At 31.1% G+C, this 22,761-nt stretch overlaps 3 protein-coding genes across 3 annotated transcripts; all 3 read left to right on the forward strand.

Moving 5' to 3' along the window:
- Positions 1–1,090: 1,090 nt before the first annotated feature.
- On the forward strand, positions 1,091–8,875 carry LOC116127131 (probable LRR receptor-like serine/threonine-protein kinase At3g47570). The gene is made up of 3 exons (XM_031412795.1): positions 1,091–1,859; positions 6,367–8,370; positions 8,520–8,875. Exons 1-3 carry the CDS (start codon positions 1,091–1,093, stop codon positions 8,873–8,875), a joined length of 3,129 nt encoding a protein of 1,042 aa, XP_031268655.1.
- A 5,973-nt stretch (positions 8,876–14,848) lies between these two features.
- LOC116127159 (LRR receptor-like serine/threonine-protein kinase FLS2) lies at positions 14,849–17,492 on the forward strand. Its single transcript, XM_031412817.1, has 4 exons — positions 14,849–15,736; positions 15,932–16,003; positions 16,391–16,612; positions 16,766–17,492. Exons 1-4 carry the CDS (start codon positions 14,875–14,877, stop codon positions 17,362–17,364), a joined length of 1,755 nt encoding a protein of 584 aa, XP_031268677.1. The 5' UTR covers positions 14,849–14,874; the 3' UTR covers positions 17,365–17,492.
- LOC116127132 (probable LRR receptor-like serine/threonine-protein kinase At3g47570) lies at positions 17,365–19,274 on the forward strand. Its single transcript, XM_031412796.1, has 3 exons — positions 17,365–17,384; positions 17,576–18,768; positions 18,919–19,274. Exons 1-3 carry the CDS (start codon positions 17,365–17,367, stop codon positions 19,272–19,274), a joined length of 1,569 nt encoding a protein of 522 aa, XP_031268656.1.
- Positions 19,275–22,761: the final 3,487 nt, after the last annotated feature.

A 22,761-nucleotide genomic window follows, 5' to 3' on the forward strand; every position in this document is an offset into this window, starting at 1 on the left:
TAAATTAAGAAGTTTTGAACTAAGGATGTCGATTTTGGGGGTGTTTATCTGAGCTTATGAAAATTAGTTTATAAGCAACAATTGTTTATAAGCTAAAATTAACTTATAAGCATTTGAAATTTTAAGCAATTATGTGTTTGGTTAAAATACTTATAAGTGACTGATAAGTAATTGACTTGTTTGGTAAGATGTGGTTTATAAGTATATTTTATTATAAAATTACTAAAAAATGTACTACATTAAACAATGACATACTATGAAATTTTAAAATTAAACAAGGATAATATGGTAATATTCTTGGTCAAACTAGCTTTTAAGCAAAGTGCTTATAAGCCAAAAAAAAAAAAAAAATACCTCCCTCCCAACTTATTTTTTTTAGCTTATAGCTCAACTTATAGCTCAAAAAAATTATAAACAAATAGGTCAGCTTAATTTTAGAGTTTATAAGCAAGTTTGTTTTTATCCTGTTCTAGTATTCTTCAACTTGGAAGTAAATAAAAAGTGGAGGAGTCATCCACGAGTCTAGTTAAAATTAAGTTAGCATTATCTTCCCTTTTTATTGTTGACCAAAGGGTAAAAGTGTAAAAACCTCAAGCAGCAGGAGGAAAATGATATTTTGCAATACGATGTCGTTTCGTCTATAACAGAATCAGAAGTTCAGTTGTAAAGTAGTTGTTTCAGTAGTTGGTAATCTGTTTTTCGTATAAAAAGGGAGAATGTTCCCTTGTATCAGTTCGAATTTACACTACAATAACTGAAATCACCTACACTTTCTTGATTTTACATTTATCAACCAGAGTTTTATTTTATTTGAGTCAATACAATTCTGCTTTGTGTGTGTGTTTGTAATTGAGCTGAATTTATAAAAGTATAATTAGGTTTGTGAAAGAGAAGAGACAAGACTTTGAAAAAGACCAACTTGGCTTAACTAATAAAGCACGGCTCGTGTGTCCTGTGTGTTAGAAAGTTCACCAACAATTATGGTCTTACTAGAAATATTACTTAATTATGCTACTATTTCATCATTATAAATTCTTTTATCCACGATATATCTACCTATCTCACTTCATACATCCTATTTCACAAATCAATGGAGAATATGATGTCCATCTATTTCTTTCCAGTGTTGTTTGTGAATTTCTGTTTCATGTCTAGCTTAGCTATGCCTGCCAAAAACTTAACAACCGATCAATCTGCCCTTCTTCAATTCAAAGCACATATCACTTCTGATCCTAGCCGTGTCTTAGTGTATAATTGGTCCATTTCTAATCCAATCTGCCAATGGGTTGGAATTTCTTGTGATGCTCGCCATGGAAGAGTCACAACCTTGAATCTTTCATCAATGGATCTTGGAGTTCCTCCACACCTAGGTAATCTCTCATTCCTAATGAATCTTGATCTTGGTGACAATAATTTCCATGGCCATCTGCCAAATGAATTGGGACAATTACGGCGATTGAGAGGCTTTTCTATTGGCAACAATAAAATAAGTGGAGGCATTCCAACATGGATTGGTAGTTTATCTAAAATCCACTTCTTGTATCTTTATAATAGCAGTTTCACCGCCACCATACCTTGGAGTAGCATAGGCAACATTTCCTCATTACAAATTCTTAATTTAACCTACAACAGCTTTTCTGGCAGTCTGCCCGATGATATTTGCAATCATCTTCCAAACCTTGAACGGCTTTCTTTATCCTACAATGGACTTTCTGGCCAGCTTCCGGTGAGTTTAGGTGATTGCAGCAAACTTCATACATTGTCATTGTCGTATAATAATTTCACAGGACACATACCACAGACTGTTGGAAATTTGAGTAAGCTTATCGCTTTGACTCTTAATGACAACATCCTAGCAGGTACACGATTCAACTTTGATATTTTTGAAGCATATAGCTGGTGTGAGCATGAGTGTCCAATAACATATATATTAGTATTATAATATTCTCTTCAATTAGTATGTTATACTTTAAAAAAATAAAACATGCAAGCGTTGTATATTAATAATCTTATAAAAGCAATAGGTCTGGGAAATCCAATCAGTTTGGTACCTTGAAAAAGGATTGTGGTAGAAATTTAAGTTATACAATGTCAATTTTCATATTTAATGTCTCTTAACTGTAAAAGTTGGCCAAAAGAAGCACCAACGTTTGTCCTCTAGCAGGTGAAATTCCACAGGAGATTGACAAGTTGCAAAGTCTACAGATTCTAGGTCTTGGTTTCAATAGTTTCACCGGTAATATTCTCTCTCTCAAAATTTAATATTTCAATCATTATTATATTTATTGTTAGTAACTTTTAATATTATAAATGTAAAATAACATATATTTAAAAAATAACCTTAACTTAGAATATTGTGGTAAAAAAAATTGTATATATAAAGAATAATGACTATAGATTATGACTATCTAAGTATAGAATTAAAAAAAAATATATAGTTAATTTTATATTGTTTTTATGTTTTACAGCTGGTCCTCTCCCGTCAAGTAGGGGTGAGCGGTTCCGGGTACCCTGCACTTTTCCAGGGAACCGGAACCGGAACCGCACAGTACAGGTTCCCAAAAAAAGGAACCGGAACCGGAACCGCACAGTACAGGTTCTTCAATTCAAGGAACCGGAACCTAAAATGCAGGTTCCGGTTCCTTTCCAGGGTACCCTGTAAAAAATCAAACCCTATGAGTTTAAAAATAACAAAAACACCTTTTTAGTTTACAATACACCCTAACAAATTTTCGTTATTCATTCATTTGTGTCCAATGTAACTCATAACCGTAATCTCTAAGCAACACTTGAATTCAATCAATTCACATAATATTCGTCAATCAAACCAAAACACAAACAATTATTCATCCCAATTCACATAAATAACTTCACCAAAATCATTTAAATAAACAACAATTCTTATACTAATTACTAACATTGCCATTTGCCAGGGGTCATTTGATAAGTTAATAAATTATTAATGTTTATAAATTATAATTTATGTTATAATGGTAATGGGTATTAAATATACAAATATAATTTAGTAAATTTAATATTAGAAACAAGTAATGTTAATTAAAAAGTGATCATACTACAATGTAAATTGTGTAATGTTATAATTAATAAGTGATCATACTACAATGTAAATTGTAATGTTATAATTAATTAAGTAATATATATTTAATTATAATGTAATATTAATTAATAAATTGTTAATCATTTAATTAAGTATTATATATTGTTTATAATAGAATGTTATAATTAATTAAAAATCATACATAAATATAATATAATGTTATAATTAATAAAATTAAATAATTCGATTAAATATTGTGCAAATTAGTAAATTACTAATGTTTAATATAATGTCATAATCAATAAGTAACATTTAATTATTAAGTTATATAATTATATGATCATACTTAATAGTATAATGTAATGTATAAAGAATTAAGTAATCATACTACAAATCTAATTTAATTATAATTAATAAATTTTAAATCATTTAATTAATATACTAATGTTTATAATGGAATGTTATAATTGATTAAGTATCATATTACAATATATAAAGTAATGTTATAATTAATTAAATTTAATCGTTTAATTAAGTAATGTAATAGTATAGTAGATTACTAATGTTTAATGTAATGTATAAATTCATAACTAATTAAGTAATTATGTATCATTTAACTATATAATGTTATAATTAAGTAAGTGATCATAATATAATGTAATATAATAATATTATAATTTAATTGAGGAATTATTTAACTATAATGTAATGCTTAATTAATGTTATAAGGAATGTTATAATTAATTAAATTTCTTATCATTTAATTAAGTATTGTGCTAATGTTTATGTAGTAAATTAGTAATTACTAATGTTTAAAATATATATCATAACTCAAATCAATTAAGTAATTATTTAATTATATAATGTTTATTAATATATGATCATACTATAAATAGTATAATGTAATGTTATAATGAATTAAGTAATATACTACAAATCTTATTAATTTATAATTAATAAATTTCAAATCATTTAATAATATCTAATGTTTATATGGAATGTTATAATGATAAGTAATCATTTACAAATATATAAAGTAATGTTATAATTAATTAAATTTTTAATCGTTTAATTAAGTAATGTAATAGTATAGTAAATTACAATGTTATAATGTAATGTATATAATTCATAACTAATTAAGTAATTATGTAATTATTTACTATATAATGTTATAATTAAGTAAGTAATCATAATATATGTAATATTATAATATTATAATTAATGGTAATTATTTAACTATAATGTAATACTTATAATGTTTATAATGAAATGTAAGATAATGTTATAATTAATTAAATTTTTTATCATTCAATTAGTATTGTGCTAATGTTTATATAGTAAATTAGTAATTATAATGTTTAAAATATAATATCATAACTGATAATCAATTAAGTAATTTTAATTATGTAATGTTATATACTTATATGATCATACATAGTAGTATAATATACTGTTATAATGAATTAATAATTATACATAAAATCTATAATTAATATTATATTAATTAAATTTCAAATCATTTGATTAATATACTAGTTTATAATAGAATGTATAATTGATTAAGTAATTAATATAATATATAAGGTAATGTTATAATTAATTAAATTTTAATCGTTTAATTAAGTAATGTAATATATAGTAATTAGTAAATTACATGTTTATAATGTAATGTTATAATTCATAACTAATTATGTAATTATGTAATCATTTAACTATGAATGCTATAATTAAGTAAGTGATCAAATAATATAATGTTAATAATATTATAATTAATTGAGTAATTAACTATAAGTAAGTTTATTAATGTTTAAGAAATGTTATAAGGTAATGTTATAATTAATTAAATTTCTTATCATTCAATAGTATTGTGCTAATATTTATGTAGCAAATTAGTAATTACTAATGTTTAAAACATAATATCATAACCTAATCAATAAGTAATTATTAATTATGTAATGTTATAATTAATTATAAATCATACTAAAGTTAATGTATAGTGAATTAACTATAAATAATCTACTATAAATTTTAATGTAATATTATTTAATTAAGTTTGTACTAATGTTATAATAAAGTCAATTAAAAGTAGTAATCAATTAATGTAATGCTATAATTAATTATACTATAAATCAATTAAGTAAGTTATAAAATTATAATAATTAAGTAATATAAATATATGTAGTTATAATTGTTAAGTATGATATTTAACTAGTAATTAAATTTATTAATGTTTATCAATTTATCATATATAATTAATTAATTACTAATTTATATAGATATACTTAGAACTTGATAATTGAAGTAAATAACTAAATATATTATTACCAATCAAATATACTATTTATTCAAAAATATTCTTTTAATAACATTAAAAATGTAAACACTTTAATTGGATCATAATCCAATTATTCACTTAATTGATCAAAACTTTATATTATATATTATAATATATTAAAGCTTTTAATATGGTGTAATTTATATGTAATAAGTATAATTGTATTCGTATATTTATTTAATTAGGTTATTCAAAAATTTAATTTTTTCTATTTTAATTTTTTTATATGTAAAATAATGAAACTTCCCCATTATTTACATTTCACAAATATTTCATTATAGTCCAGGTTCCAAAATAGGTTCTAAACAGGTTCCAAAAACAGGTTCCAATATAGGTTCCAAAACAGGTTCCAAACAGGTTCCAAAACAGGGTTCCAAAACAGGTTCCAAACAGGTTCCAAAACAGGTTCCAAAACAGGTTCCAAACCGTTCCAAACAGGGTACCCTTTTACAGGTTCTGGTTCCGGTTCGGTTTCGTCGGGGTAAGAACGGAACCGGAACCGCACAGTAGGGTTCCAAAAAATTGGAACCGGAAACCTACCCGCACAGTGCAGGTTCTGGGTAGGTTCGGTTCGGTTCCGGTTCTTACCCCCGGTTCCGGTTTACCCTACCCGTGCTCACCCTACCGTCAAGCATCTTCAATATTTCTTCTTTAAAGCATTCTTTCTTCCCAACAGTGGCCTATTCGGTAGTCTCCCAGCGGATATGTGCAATCATCTTCCAGCACTTCAGTACATATATGCTTTGTAATATGATCAGCGGCACAATTCCAAAGAATATCAAAAACTGTACTCATCTAGAAGTTTTATCTCTGGCTGAAAATCGCTTGACAGGTACTGCCTTGGCTTTGATTTATGTATTTTAGGTATTAATGTTTTCTTAACTAAATATTTATTTTTAACTGAATCTCGTAAACTCCTTTTGAGGTATTCAAAAGCTGAAGGCCTTGTGCATCAATGTTTGCATTTTGGCAGGTGAAATTCCAGATGAGATTGCGAATTTGCAGAGTCTACGAGACTTGGCCCTAGGTTCCAATGGCTTAACTGGTATAATTCCAGCATCAATATTCAATATTTCAACCATAGAAGAAATTGATCTATCCATGAATAACCTTTCGGGCGGTCTACCATCAAGCTTTGGCAAATGCCTTCCGAATCTCGTGCGTCTTACCATAGGTGGAAATAAACTTATTGGAGCAATCCCCAACTCCATCTCCAATGCTTCCAAACTCACTTTCCTAGATCTGACCGCAAACTCATTTTCTGGCCTTTTTCCAAATACATTTGGCAACTTGAGACTCCTTAAATATCTTGGCCTTGCGGGAAATAACTTGACCACTGAATCACCCACTACAGAATGGAGCTTTCTCCCTTCGTTGACAAATTGCAGAGAACTAAAAGTTCTTTACTTAGATTCTAATCCATTGTATGGCATCCTCCCACTTTCAATTGGGAATCTATCATCATCTCTGCAAATTTTTCGTGCAAGTAATTGCAAGATCAAGGGCAGCATTCCTATAGAAATTGGTAACTTACATAGCCTGTTTGTTTTAGAACTTTCGATGAATGACTTGAATGGATCGATTCCAACAACTGTGGGAAGACTATCCAACCTCCAAGGTCTAAGCCTCAGAAATAACAATTTGCAGGGATCCATTCCATATGAGCTTTGTAACTTAGAGAATTTCTATGCATTATACTTAAGTGCCAATGATCTCTCTGGATGCCTACAACCGTGCTTGGTGAGATTGATTTCTCTAAGATATCTTTACTTGGACTCCAACAGATTGACTTCTGATATACCGTCGTCATTATGGAGTCTTAAGGACATCTTGGAAGTAAATCTATCATCAAATTCTCTAAGTGGTTCCCTCTTTTCAAACCTAAAAAATTTACATATCAGAGTTCTAGATTTATCAAAGAATCAATTATCAGGTACTATTCCTGTCACTCTCGGGTACATTGAAACTCTAGAAACTCTATCTTTGGCTGACAATAAATTTGAAGGGCCTATCCCTACCACATTTGACACTTTGATAAGCTTGGTATCACTGGATCTCTCAAACAACAGTCTCTCGGGTGAAATTCCTAAGTCATTGGAATTGCTCTCATATCTAAAAAACTTTAACGTGTCTCTTAATAGGTTAGAAGGAGAAATTCCCACCAAAGGACCTTTCAGAAACTTTTCAGCTCAGTCATTTTTGTTAAATCATGCATTATGTGGATCACTAAAACTAGGCGTACCTCTGTGCGAGGGTGGCACAATCAAACGATCAAAGACAACCACTACACTTGTATTGAAATATGTTTTGCCTTTGATCTTGTCAATTTTATTGATAGTGATTGTCATCATTGTCTTCATAAGGTATCGGTACAGAAGAAAAGATTCTCCGATTGATGAAGTTGATTTGTTACCTTTAGCAAAATGGAGAAGAACATCATATCTAGAAATTCGACAAGCAACTGATGATTTTAGTGAGTGCAACTTGCTTGGTACAAGTAGTTTTGGCTCAGTATTTAAAGGGATACTTTCAGATGGGACTAATGTTGCGATAAAGGTTTTTAATTTACAAGTAGAGCGTGTACTTAGAAGCTTTGACACCGAATGTGAAGTGTTGCGCAACATTCGTCATCGGAATCTCATAAAAATCCTGAGCTGTTGTAGTAATATTGATTTTAAGGCCGTGGTACTTGAATTTATGCCGAATGGTAGCCTTGAGAAGTGGTTGTATTCTCACAACTATTTTTTAGATATGCCACATAGGTTGAATATAATGATAGATGTTGCAGCTGCTCTTGAGTACCTCCATCATGGTTATTCAACACCTATCATCCACTGTGATTTGAAGCCTAATAATATCTTACTAGATGAAGATATGGTTGCACATGTGAGTGATTTCGGCATTGCAAAACTCTTGAATGATGGAGATTTTAAGACACGAACGACAACGCTAGCCACTATTGGGTATATGGCACCAGGTGATGTTTCAACTCTAAATCTCAAATTTATATTTTAACCTTTCACACCTAATATTAAAGCATACACATACTAATATGGTATATTATCAATTATAATATTATATACCGATCATTTAATTTTATGATGAAATTAAATTTAAATTTTGTAGAGTACGGATCAATGGGGATTGCTTCCATAAGAGGCGATGTCTACAGCTTCGGAGTTTTATTAATGGAAACTTTCACAAGAAAGAAACCTACAGATGAGATGCTTGCTGGAGAAATAAGTTTAAAGAATTTTTTAGAGTCGTCATTGCCTTATGCAGTGACTGAAGTTATGGATGCTAATTTGTTAAGAGACCAGAATCCTTTTGATGCCAAAGTGAATTGCATGTTAAGTATCATGGATTTAGCTTTAAATTGTTCAATGAAGTCACCTAAACAGAGGATCAATATGAAAGATGCATTAACAAAACTCAAGAAGATCAAATTGCAATTTCAGAAAGATGTTGGGGCACCTAAATAATGTGGTATTGTTGTATATGTTATTTATGATTTTAATTTCTTGTTTAAGATCATTCTAATTAGTAGTTATCTATTCAAAAATTGAATAATGGATTTTGAGCTAGCTTCAATTTCTAATATGTGTAACGCAGAAGTGGCCATATATGTGATATGCAAAATATTCAGTTTTATCTTTCTTGTAGATATGATATTAAAGAATTGCATGCTTGAATAATAGTGCAGGAAAGGTTGAAACAATTTATATAACCTCGAAAAATTTGTAGTTCTATCAATAACTTTTATTTTTCTGGACATTCACAAACTGGAAATAAAGCAATTAATAGGTGAAATACTTAAAATAATCTACTGTTTTATGAGAATACTTTAATTGATTTTTCTAGAATTTAAATATTTGGATGGAAAGAAAACAAAGAAAGAGAGAACTTCAAAGAATTCTGGGAAGTAATCGTATTTATTATTGGGCCTGGTTAGACGGACAATTAGACAAACTTATTCCTTCATTCTTCTTACTCTCTACTTCTTGGGCCTTCATCTGGGCTTTTTGAGTACAGCTATCTAATTTCTAGGTGCATTCACCTCAGCCGACAATCAGTTTATTATTTTTGCATGAGCGGGCTTAAACCGAGTAAAAATCAACTTACCCGTAAAGTTTGGGGAAGGCTAGTTTTCGGGCAGCTATGACAAATTTGATCAAGTTACCCCCAATAATTTTAAAAACTATAAGGACCGAAACACAAACGACATCCCAATTTTGTTAAACAAACAAGGTTAAAATGGTCTTTTTCCTCCCTCATTCTTGCCTTTTCTCTATTCTCCTCCTCTTTCTTTCATTTTTTTTTTCCTTTTTCCCAATCTTTTTCCTTCTTATCCTCTTACCATTTTTTAACTTGCATCCGTTAACCACCGCTAGTCTAACCGTTGGATTCAAAAAGCTTTTCTGCAAAAAACACAAATTCTTCAGCAGCTGAAATGAAAAAACAGAGGAGGCTGCAGTTGCGTTTTTGCACTTCTCTTCTTCAGCTTTATATTTACAAAACGCAGCACTTCATTAATCAACTGATTCATCAAAACGCAGCACTTCATTACCTTGTTGACCACCAAAACGCAGCACTTCAATTAAACTAGCTTTCCCAGGCTTCTAATCAGAGTTTCTAGTCAAACATTAAACAATGGTAGTTCATGACTATAAAGTACTTGGATAATCCTTGTTATTGATTTGTTTCTCTCTTTAATAAACATGATATAGAACATGATAAAATGTTAAAAGTCCCTTGATTTTAATTTAACAAGCAAGACATAAAAAGACTTTATTTCTTGATTTTTTGAAAACAAGGACAAGAATCCCTTCTTGTAAAATCTAATATTATTGCATAATTAGTAGTGTGAACAGGTAGTGGGACCGAGCTCTAGCTGTTATCTCCTGATGCAGAGAGCAGAAAGGGTGGGCGGCTATTATAATACTTTTGAAAGCTGCTTTTATGTACGATCACTGTAAAGATGTTTTTAAGGGTCATGAAAGTGGTAGGTGCAGTAGAAATTTATAAGAAATGAATAGTTAGTCAAGTTAATTTTCTCTTAATGCACGGCACTAGCCAAAGTTAGTCCGTAATTAAGTTCGGTGACGTCTAGCATTAATCTGAATGCACAACCCAAGACCTACATAGTACATACTAGTGTTAATGAGAAATGGATTGCGAAGTCAAGTTCAAACAATGGGGTATGAGAATGTGAATGACTTTTGAAGAGATTTGAACAAGACTAGAAAACAAGAAAAGATTGAGAACGTAAGAACAATTTGCTCAGTGTCTCATAAATCATAATGCCTGTCTCCATCCCTCACCTAAAACAGCCACTATCTTCATGAGTCCCACCCCCAAATTCATCTGAAACCAAATAAGATCTTGTTCTCACTTTATAAAAGGGGTGGGTACTAATTTGCACCATTTAATAAAAAAAAATATATTTTTCTTTATTGATAATGTGAATGATAGACTCTTGGACAACTTCATGAAAGTTTATTAGTTTAATGGCTACAAAAAAAAAAAAAAAAAAATAAAAATAAAAATAATAGTCATAATTGCATTTAGTATCTCTTATGTTCGCGTCTACTTGGAGTTCTTACGTACTTCAGGCTTCAAAAATTTGGCATAACAATCTACATCCTGCCGCTGGTTTAAACACATCAGATATTGTTAGAAACTTTATTTGTTTAATAATAATCGTTGCATTTTTTATTTTAATATACATCAAAAATTGAACGTCAAAAAAGCTTCTATTTTATTCTTTGACACGTAAACAAATCAAGTTTTTTTTTTTTTAAAATAACTTTTCACATTATATTTATAGCTTTAACAAAGCTGCAAAATAAACAATTAAGAAATTAAATTAAGAAATTTTGCATTAAAGATGTCTTTATCCTGTTCTAATATTCTTTAACTTGGAAGTAAATAAAAAGTGGAGAGGTCATCCACGGGTCCAGTCAATAAGTTAGCATTATCTTCCCTTTTTATCAACCAAGAGTTTTATATTAATTGAGTCAATACAATTCGGTTTTCTGTGTGTGTTTGTAATTGGGCTGAATTAATAAAAGTATAAATAGGTTTGTGAAAAAGAACAGACAGGACTGAGTCTTGTTGTATTGTATGAGTTCGAGAAAAGAAGTGAGAAAGAGAGAAATACTTTGAAAAAGATTAAGAAGTTTCAACTTCAATTCCCATTGCTGTGTAGTAGTCATCAAATGTCTTTGAGGTAAACCTACTAATATTGTTTAGACAGATTGCTTTAACTAGACAATTTGAAAAGTGTGTCCCTAATCTGATAATTTATGCCAGTAATCTAGCAAAGATAACATTACGGGTAGATAGTAGACAAGCATGTGGCCATCGTGTCGATATGTCAATCAGTACCATAAAGTAACGGAAAGATCCACTTGGTGGATGAATAGGTCCACATATGTTTCCATGGATTCTTTACAAAAATGATGGGGGTTCTAGACCAACTTTAGTGATGGACGGCTTAAGTGTCAATTTGCCTTGTGAACAAGCATGTGGCCATCGTGTCGATATGTCAATCAGTACCATAAAGTAGCGGAAAGATCCACTTGGTGGATGAATAGGTCCACATATATCCCAATGGATTATTTACAAAAATGATGAGGGTTCTAGACCAACTTTAGTGATGGACGGCTTAAGTGTCAATTTGCCTTGTGAACATCCAATACAAGCACTCTTATAGGTGACAGAATCTTTAGGTTCTTTAATGGGTGCCCATGTGAGTTTTCTATGATTCTACACATCATACTGAATCCTGGGTGACTAAGACGGTCGTGCCAAATCTTAAAAAATTCAAGATCAGTAAACTTTTAGTTCATAACTGCATAGACTTCAACATTCTTCAAGAATGTGTAATATAACCTTGATGAGAAAGCAAGGAGTTTCTCCATTACATGCTTCTAGCATGAATTCTTAGGAGTGATGCATAGAAAGTCTCCATCCTTTTCACTTAAAGTTTCAAGGAGGTTTTCATTAAGTCGTGTATCCTTGAAACTAAGCAAATTTCTTCTAAATTTGCTAGAATATAAAACACCATGGATACTTAATTTATTTCTGTTTGGTAACAAAAGTGTTGCTCTTCTAGAGCCCTCAATTATGTTTGCTATGATATTTATTTTAGCCTCAGTAAAGGTCAAACTTGAATGAAATTTTCTATCCCGAAGAATGGTGTGCGTTGTTGCATTATCTACTATATAAATGTCTCAACCATTACTGGATATCAATGTCTTAATTTCGAAGTCTATCTTTAAAAAAAAAAAAAAAAATTACACTAATAAGGATGTTTACAGAATTATAAATTTATTCCATATCATCGAACACAATCATAAATATATTAATTATAAAGAGCATTATAAATAAATACTCATATTTTTGTATAACTTATACCCAATATATTATTTATTATAAGTTCATTTACAACTGTGTTATTAAGTTTAATTAACGTCTTGACCCCTGTGGAATAAGTTTCTGGCTACGTCCTTGTTTATTTGCTACAAGTTCATATATCTAATATAAGATGGAAGTACAATTACTAACATTGGTTATTGATAATATAATAAAAGCAGATCTAGCTATAAAGGTTGTATTCAACAATAATAAATATATCCAACCATAGATGCGGATTATAGATCCGCCCATAAAGACGGAATTTAACAATAATAAGTAGGTCTGACCATAAAGACATAATTCAAAAATAATAAATAAATCTAACCATAAAGGTGGAAACAGAGATTAAAGAATACATGTAGGATCGAAGTACTTACTTTCAATGAGGGTGCAATGTTAAACTTGTTAAGCTTTTCGTATTGATAACGTGTTATAATTTCAGTGGTTTAAGTGTAATAGATTAAGGAGTAAATATTAAGAAAGTAAAGTTGAACGGGGATGTAATGTTTCTTCTTTTCTTTCAATTGACTGCCTGTAAAAAATGAATTAGGATGGGGAGTACTTATAGCCATCAATTTTATAACAATCTTCCCTTTTCATCGCCTCATGTTAAGGCAGTGGATGGCCACCAATTTCATAACAATCTTCTCTTTTTATCAACCAAAGAGTTTTATATTAATTGAGTCAGTACAATTCGGTTTGGTGTGTGTTTGTAATTGGGCTAAATTAATAAAAGCATTAAATAGTTTTGTGAAAAATAAGAGACAGGACTCGAGTCTTGTTGTATTGTATGAATTGGAGAAAAGAAGTGAGAAAGAGAGAAATACTTTGAAAAAGATTGACAAGTTTTGACTTATTTTATAATAAAGAAACTCCTTGTAATTTTATATAAATAATTCTAGACCAACTTGGCTTAACTAATACGACACGACTCGTGTGACCAGCCCCAAGTCGATTTTAAAATATGCTAAAAACTCTTCGTTTATGAATTCTTTAAATTTTGAGTCTCACAAACATTGCAAAGGGAGAGTAGAAGGCAGCCTGTGGGGCTCTCATTTTAGTATAAAAAATCAATATTTTTAATACTTTTTTTCTCATTATTACGATATAAAATTTCATTTTGAATCTAGATTTTTAACAAAACAATTACAGTGAGAACTAATAATTGATATATTTGAGACAAGCTTTTTAAGAAAAACAAAATAAGTAATATTTTGACAGAGTTTTATTGGTTATATGAGCGATAAATTTCGTTTTTTTATTTTTATGTATTTTCAGAATATACTGAATGCGATTTTATTTCTTAAATTTTCAAATATGTTTTCAAACAAACATGTCCAACTTGTTTTTATTTTTCATATTTTTCAATCATTTTTAAAATTCTAAAAAAATAGAAAACAAAAATACAAAATTCATAAAAAACAATCATTTTCAATAGTATTACTGCAGATACCCTACAAGATTATAATTAAATAAATCACAATATAACCCAACATATTCTAAAATCACAATCAACCCTTTAATTTTCTTTCACTTTTCTTTTACCTTTTACTTTCTGCATATTTATCTTTTTATCTTTTCCATTTATTTTATCTCTCACTCTTAAAAAACAACGTCACGCAAAATTCAATTTTGATTATGGGTTTTACTAATTTTCTTTCCAAAAGATCAAATAGCTTAAAATTTTAATGTAATTAGCTAAATTTCAATAATACTTGAGTAATGTTTTAATTTTTTAATTTTTATAATTAAGAAAAGTAACAATCTGTCACCTTTACTTTATATGTGAGTTTAATAGTCATGTATTACTGCAGTCCTTGTCAATTCAAAGATGGGAGTAGTTGTAGACTTGTAGTCAAACGAACCATGCATCAGAATCTGATTATGGTCTTCCAGTCTTCCTTGCAATAATTAATTAATTATGCAACTTCTTATCATCACTATAAATTCTCATCAATCCATCAAACATATCTCACTCGCTTAATACAACCTACCATTTCGCTTATCAATGGAGAACATCAAGTGCATCTATTATGTTGCAGTGTTGTTTTTTCACCATTTCATGTCTAGCTTAGCTATGCCTGCCAAAAGCTTAACCACAGATCAATCTGCTCTTCTTCAATTCAAAACACATATCACTTCCGATCCTTACCGTGTGTTGGCGTCTAATTGGTCCATTTCTAATCCAGTCTGCCGATGGGTTGGAATTTCTTGTGATGCTCGCCATGGAAGAGTCAAAACCTTGAATCTTTCATCAATGGATCTTGGAGGCACCATTCCTCCGCACCTAGGTAATCTCTCATTCCTTGTGAATCTTGACCTTGGTGACAATAATTTCCATGGTCATCTGCCCAATGAACTGGGACAATTACGCCGATTGAGAGGCTTTTATATCGGCAACAATAAAATAAGTGGAGTTGTTCCAACATGGATTGATAGCTTATCTAAAATCCACTTTTTGTATCTTTATAATAACAGTTTTACCGGTACCATCTCACATTCTCTCTTCAATTTAACAACGCTAGAGGTCTTAAGACTACAAGGCAATAATATCGAAGGAAATGTACCATCAGAGATTGGGAAGCTCACCAATTTGAAAATTTTCCACATGGCAAGAAACCACCTTTCGGGCACCATACCTTGGAGTAGCATGGGCAACATTTCCTCATTACAAAGTCTTAGTTTAACCAACAATAGCTTGTCTGGCAGTCTGCCTGATGATATTTGCAATCATCTTCCAAACCTTGAATCACTTACTTTATCCCTCAATAGACTTTCCGGCCAGCTTCCGACGAGTTTAGGTGATTGCAGCAAGCTTCATACATTGTCATTGTCACATAATAAATTCACAGGACACATACTACAAACTGTTGGAAATTTGAGTGAGCTTATCCTTTTGTATCTTAATGACAACAACCTAGCAGGTACACGATTCCACTTTGGTATTTTTAAAGCATATAGCTGATGTGTCCATTAACATATATATTAGTATCATAATATTTTCTTCAATTAGTATAATCTTATAAAAGCAATATTTAATTTTCATATTTAATGTCTTGTAACTGTAAAAGTTGGCCAAAAGCTCTAAGTTTTAAGCACCAACGCTTTTCCTCTGGCAGGTGAAATTCCGCGGGAGATTTACAACTTGCAAGGTCTACAGTCTCTAGCTCTCGGTTCCAATAGTTTAACTGGTAATATTCTTCTCTCAAAATTTAATATTTCAATCATTACTTTATTTATAGTTAATATTATATATGATAACACATCATCTGAAATGTCAAATTTTAACAAACATATATTTAAAAATAACCTTAAGTTAGAATATTGTGGTTAAAAAAAAAAAATTGTATATATAAAGAAAAATTAGCTTTATATTTAATACGGAGAAAATAAATATGTTCAATAAGTTACAACTCAAATAATCGGTAACCAAACTTTTAACAAAAATGAGTAAAATGTTGAGTTAGAATCGACTAAACCATTTAGCAGCTGGTGAGAGTTGATATTTTTTTAAATATATTTAATGTAAATGTTTGTGTGAGGTTGATTATTTTTGACGTTGGATCTTGAATTTACAGCTGGTCTCCTCCCGTCAAGTATCTTCAATATTTCTTCTTTGGAGTTAATTCATCTTGGCAACAGTGGCCTAATCGGTAGTCTCCCAACGGATATCTGCAATCATCTTCCAGCACTTCGGCACCTTAGACTTTCTCGTAATATGATCAGCGGCACTATTCCAAAGAATATCAACAACTGTACTTCCCTAGAATTTTTTTGTCTGGATGAAAATCGCCTGACAGGTACTATCTTGGCTTCAGTTTATGTATTTTAGGTACTAATAGTACTGTTTCTTAACTAAATATTTATTTTTATTTTATAACTGAATCTCACAAACTCCTTTAAGGTATCCCAAAGGCTAAAGGCTTTATGCATCAATGTTTGCATTTTGGCAGGTGAAATTCCAGACGAGATTGGGAATTTGCAGAGTCTACGACACTTGGCCCTAGGTTCCAATGGCTTAACTGGTATAATTCCAACATCAATCTTCAATATTTCAACCATAGAAGAAATTGATCTATCCCTGAATAACCTTTCGGGCTGTCTACCATCAAGCTTTGGCCAATGGCTTCCGAACCTCGTGCGTCTTACCATAGGGCGCAATAAACTTACTGGAACAATCCCCAACTCCATCTCCAATGCTTCCAAACTCACTTTCGTAAGTCTAGGCGAAAACTCATTTTCTGGCCTTATTCCAAATACATTTGGCAACTTGAGACTCCTTAAATTGCTTAGCCTTGCGGGAAATAACTTGACCACTGAATCACCCACTACAGAATGGAGTTTTCTCTCTTCTTTGACAAATTGCAGAGAACTTGAAATTCTTTACTTAGATTGTAATCCATTGTATGGCGTCCTTCCCCTTTCAATTTGGAATATATCTGCAAATCTTGAATATTTTGAAGCAAGGAATTGCAGAATCAAGGGCAGCATTCCTGTAGAAATTGGTAACTTGCATAGCTTGTTGGTTTTAGACCTTTCGATGAATGCTTGAATGGATCTATTCCAGCAACTGTGGGAAGATTACCCAACCTCCAAGGTCTAGACCTCAGAAATAACAATTTGCAGGGATCCATTCCATATGAGCTTTGTAACTTAGAGAATTTCTATGAATTATACTTAAGTGCCAATGATCTCGCCGGGCGCATACAACCGTGCTTGGTGAGATTGATTTCTCTAAGATATCTTTACTTGGACTCCAATAGATTGACTTCTGATATACCGTCGGCCTTATGGAGTCTTAAAGACATCTTGGAAGTAAATCTATCATCAAATTCTTTAAGTGGTTCCCTCTCTTCAGACTTACAAAATTTAAATGTTAGAGTTCTTGATTTGTCAAAGAATCAATTATCAGGTAATATTCCTGTCACTCTCGGGCACATTGCAACTCTAGAAACTCTATCTTTGGCTGACAATAAATTTGACGGGCCTATCCCTACCACATTTGGCACTTTGATAAGCTTGGTATCACTGGATCTCTCAAACAACAGTCTCTCAGGTGAAATTCCTAAGTCATTGGAATCGCTCTCATATCTAAAAAACTTTAACGTGTCTCTTAATAGGTTAGAAGGAGAAATTCCCACCAAAGGACCTTTCAGAAACTTTTCAGCTCAGTCATTTTTGTTAAATCATGCATTATGTGGATCACTAAAGCTAGGCGTACCTCTGTGCGAGGGTGGCACCATCAAACGATCAAAGACAACCACTACACTTGTATTGAAATATGTTTTGCCTTTGATCTTGTCAATTTTATTGATAGTGATTGTCATCATTGTCTTCATAAGGTATCGGTACAGAAGAAAAGATTCTCCAATTGATGAAGTTGATTTGTTACCTTTAGCAGAATGGAGAAGAACATCATATCTAGAAATTCAACAAGCAACTGATGATTTTAGTGAGTGCAACTTGCTTGGTATAGGTAGTTTTGGCTCAGTATTTAAAGGGATACTTTCAGATGGGAGTAATGTTGCGATAAAGGTTTTTAATTTACAAGTAGAGCGTGTACTTAGAAGCTTTGACGCTGAATGTGAAGTGTTGCGCAACATTCGTCATCGGAATATCATAAAAATCTTGAGCAATTGTAGTAATATTGATTTCAAGGCCTTGATACTTGAATTTATGCCAAATGGTAGCCTTGAGAAGTGGTTGTATTCTCACAACTATTTTCTAGATTTGCTGCAAAGGTTGAATATAATGATAGATGTTGCATCCGCTCTTGAGTACCTCCATCACAGTTATTCAACATCTATCGTCCACTGTGATTTGAAGCCCAACAATATCCTACTGGATGAAGATATGGTTGCACATGTGAGTGATTTTGGTATTGCAAAACTCTTGAATGATGGAGATTCTAAGACACGAACCACAACACTAGCCACTATTGGGTATATGGCACCAGGTGATGTTTCAACTCTAAACCTCAAATTTATATTTTAACCGTTCACATTTAATATCCAACCATACACATACAACATATGGTCTATTACCAATTAGAATATTATACACTGATCATTTATTTTTATGATGAAATTAAATTTAAATTTTGTAGAGTACGGATCAATGGGGATTGCTTCTATAAGAGGTGATGTCTACAGCTTTGGTGTTTTATTGATGGAAACTTTCATAAAAAAGAAGCCTACAGATGAGATGCTTGCTGGAGAAATGAGTTTAAAGAATTTGGTAGAGTCGTCATTGCCTCATGCAGTGACTGAAGTTGTGGATGCTAATTTGTTGAGAGACCAGAATCCTTTTGATGCCAAAGTGAATTGCGTGTTAAGCATCATGGACTTGGCTTTGAATTGTTCAATGGAGTCACTTGAACAGAGGATCAGTATGAAAGATGCATTAGCAAAACTCAAGAAGATCAAATTGCAGTTTCATAAAGATGTTGGGGCACCTAATTAAATAATGTTATATTGTTGTGTATGTTATTTATGAATTTAATTTCTTGTTTAAGATCATTCTAATTAGTAGTTATCTAGTCAAACATTGAATAATGGATTTTGAGCTAGCTTCAATTTCTAATATATGTAATGAAGAAGTGGCCATATATGTGATCTGCAAAATATTCAGTTTTATCTTACCTGCAGATATGATATTAAATAACTACATGCTTGAATAAAAATGCAGGAAAGGTTTGAATCAATTTCTATAACCTCGAAAAATTTGTAGTTTTATCAATAACTTTTATTTTACGAGACGTTCACAGACTGGAAATAAAGCAATAAATAGATAAAATACTTAAAATAATCTACTGTTTTATGAGAATACTTTAATTGATTTTTCTAGAATTTAGATGTGTGAATCTAATGTTTGGATGGAGAGAAAAACAAAGAAGAGAGAACTTCAAAGAATTCTAGAAAGATAATCGTATTTATTATTGGGCTTCGTTAAACGGACAGACTTATTCCTTCATTCATCTTGCTCTCTACATCTTGGGCCTTCACCCGGGCTTTTTGAGTACAGTTATCTACTTTCTAAATGCAGTCACCTCAGCCGAGAATCGTTTTTTGCACGAGCGTGCTTGAACTGAGTAACAATCTATAATTTTAAAATCTAATCAAATGAGGACCAAAACACAAACGACATCCCAATTTTGTTAAACGAACAAGGTGAAAATGCTCTTTTTCTCTATTCTTTCATTTTTTTCCACTTTTCCCAATCTTGTTCCTTCTTATCCTCCACCATTTTTTTCTTACATCTGTTAACCACCGTTAATCTAACCGTTGGATTCAAAAAGCTTTTCTGCAAAAAGCACAAATTCTTCAGCAGCTGAAATGAAAAAACAGAGGAGTCTGCTGTTGCGTTTTTGCACTTCTTCTTCTTCAACTTTATATTTACAAAACGCAGCACTTCATTAATCAACTGATTCATCAAAACTGTTGCAGCAGCTGTTAATAGAACCGTTAAGCAGTGAATTTTTTAATATGAATCTGGAAATTTGAGTATTAACTAAAAAGAACAGAGCTCTCTGTCTCCTCTTTGCTTTAGCCGCTGATTCCGTAACATCCAGCATTTTCTGCTGCAGCTCTGATCTGTCCTTTATTAACATGTATAATCCCTTATTGTGAAATCTACTAAGGCTATTTCTGATCTGTTCTAATTAATGATTTTCTAGTCAAACATCGAATAATTCCTTATTTAAGATAGTTCTAATGTCTAATGGAAAAGTGTCAAAAGTGGCCATATGTGTTCTGCAAAATTTTATCATTCATTCATTTATATCGAATAAGAGCGGGAATTGTTGAAACAACTGCTATATTCAAGAAGTAATTGTAGTTCATGAATGGAAAAGTACTTGAATAATCCTTGTTATTGTTTCTGCTTCAACCTCTCTTTAATAAATATGATACAGAGCATAATAAAATGTTAAAGGTCCCTTGATTTTAATTTAACGAGCGAGACATAATTAAGCCATTCATTTTTATATAATTTATGAATTTTGAAATGTCAAGCACTGATTTGAAAAAAAAAAAAAATTCAAATTTTCAATGTTAATACTTGGATTAGTACAAATTGATTAGTGCACATAACATTATTAAGTAGAAATTCAGGAGAGAAATGAATAGTTAGTGAAGCTTAATTTTCTCTTAATGCACGACACCTGCCAAAGTTGGTCCTTAAATTTCTGTGACTTTCTAGCATTAATCTGAATGGACGACCCAAGACCTACATACTACTGTTAATGCGAAATGAATTGCGAAGTCAAGTTTCAATTAATGAGAAATTAATTCCGAAGCCAAGTTCAAACTATGGGGTATGAGAATGTGAATGACTCTGCAGAAAATTAACTATAAATGAAAATATTCCTAGTTCAATTAATGAGAAATAAGTTTCGAAGTCAAGTTCTTCCTACGTCAGTCAATGTCAATGACGAGTAAGACTCAAGATTACACCCAAATCTGACCCGGCATACATCCACTTCATCCAGTCAAGCTAAGGACAAATTTTGTCGTAATTGTTATAATATAAATGAAAGTGAATAATACCACACATCCAAAAAAAGAATCCTAAATTTTTCATCCCAAATGATGTGTAATCCTATATGGTGATAAGATGTAAATGAAAACGTGATTTGGTGAATCATATGACAATACCAAATAGAATGACACATCATTTTGAGATATGAATTCAGGGTATCTTTTGGGATGTGTAATATCAGTTGATGAAAATATCATTATATGTCCATAGCCATACAAACAATGTTTATCACAATGTCTTCCTATATTAATCCAATTGTGTGAATCACTATTATTACATAAGTTAAACAAAAGGCTATACCATAAAAAGAACAAGAGCAAGATTAATATTATAAATATTACAAGTTTTATATAATTATTACATAAGTTTCAACAGATACAATGTTGTACTACATATCTTTCTGAAATTTGTTCACCAATTTCAAAGTCATTATTTATATTCTAAATTTTATATTTCCATGTTAAGCGTCTTATGTTAAATGTAATTAATCTATAATTCAATGTATTAAAAATCTCGCAATCCATATGAACATACAGCAATGAGTGTATGTTGTAATGGAGGCATTAAAATATTCCAAAAAGGCCCAATAAATAAGAAATCTTGACAAACGCCGCATATAAAGGGAGGAAAAATCCCATAATTGGGATATCTACAGATAGCTAATTGGATATTAATATACCATTTTGTGATTCAAATACGCAGAATGAAAAAGAAAAAAATATAGTGAAAATTAATTAGATTCCGCTCCCATGATTGTAAACACATGGGAGCGGAACCTAATTAATTTGCATTAATAGTGGTCGTCCTTGTAATAATTATGCTACTTTTTTCATTACTATAAATTTTATCAATCCGTTTACATATCTCGCTTCAATTTCTAATGTGTAATGGAAAAAGTCATTGGTTAACTTATTTGACTTAATATTGCATAACTATATGCTTGAATAAGAGAGCAGGGGTGGTTGAAACAATGATTTTTGACAAAATCGGTACAGATAATTAAGCAATAAATGAATAAATAAAATACTTCACTAAGAACTGTTTAATAAGCTTCTTCTAACCTGTCTTAAAAATTATGATATATACAGCACATTATTAGAAGTGTCTTCTCAATGAAAATACTGTGGCATAGATTCAACGAGCATGACAGAAGATGACTTTATTTCTTCATTTAACGAACAATATAAAGAAACAATAGAACAAGAACAAGATCATATAACCCCTTAATTATTATGAAATAGAGTATATTATTACACAAGGAAAGTATAGGGCTATACCATGCATATATAGAAACATCTATAACAATTAATCCTGAACCCCCAAAATTGATTAGCTTTGCTCAATGTCTGATAATGCCTGCCTCCAATGTTTTAATAACCAACCCATGGTGAAACCTGGCAGATTTGCTAGG

The sequence above is a fragment of the Pistacia vera genome, unplaced genomic scaffold, assembly GCF_008641045.1.
Source record: "Pistacia vera cultivar Batoury unplaced genomic scaffold, PisVer_v2 Contig189, whole genome shotgun sequence".
NCBI lineage: Eukaryota > Viridiplantae > Streptophyta > Magnoliopsida > Sapindales > Anacardiaceae > Pistacia > Pistacia vera.

Bases quoted from the DNA above. Each gene is read 5' to 3' on its own strand.
- LOC116127131 (XM_031412795.1), top strand. From the start codon at position 1,091: ATGGAGAATATGATGTCCATCTATTTCTTTCCAGTGTTGTTTGTGAAT. The intron at 1,860-6,366 runs GTACACGATTCA...GCATTTTGGCAG, and splicing joins TAATGACAACATCCTAGCAG to GTGAAATTCCAGATGAGATT. The intron at 8,371-8,519 runs GTGATGTTTCAA...TAAATTTTGTAG, and splicing joins TATTGGGTATATGGCACCAG to AGTACGGATCAATGGGGATT.
- LOC116127159 (XM_031412817.1), top strand. From the start codon at position 14,875: ATGTCTAGCTTAGCTATGCCTGCCAAAAGCTTAACCACAGATCAATCT. The intron at 16,004-16,390 runs GTAATATTCTTC...TTGAATTTACAG, and splicing joins CGGTTCCAATAGTTTAACTG to CTGGTCTCCTCCCGTCAAGT. The intron at 16,613-16,765 runs GTACTATCTTGG...GCATTTTGGCAG, and splicing joins GGATGAAAATCGCCTGACAG to GTGAAATTCCAGACGAGATT.
- LOC116127132 (XM_031412796.1), top strand. From the start codon at position 17,365: ATGGATCTATTCCAGCAACT. The intron at 17,385-17,575 runs GTGGGAAGATTA...GGACTCCAATAG, and splicing joins ATGGATCTATTCCAGCAACT to ATTGACTTCTGATATACCGT. The intron at 18,769-18,918 runs GTGATGTTTCAA...TAAATTTTGTAG, and splicing joins TATTGGGTATATGGCACCAG to AGTACGGATCAATGGGGATT.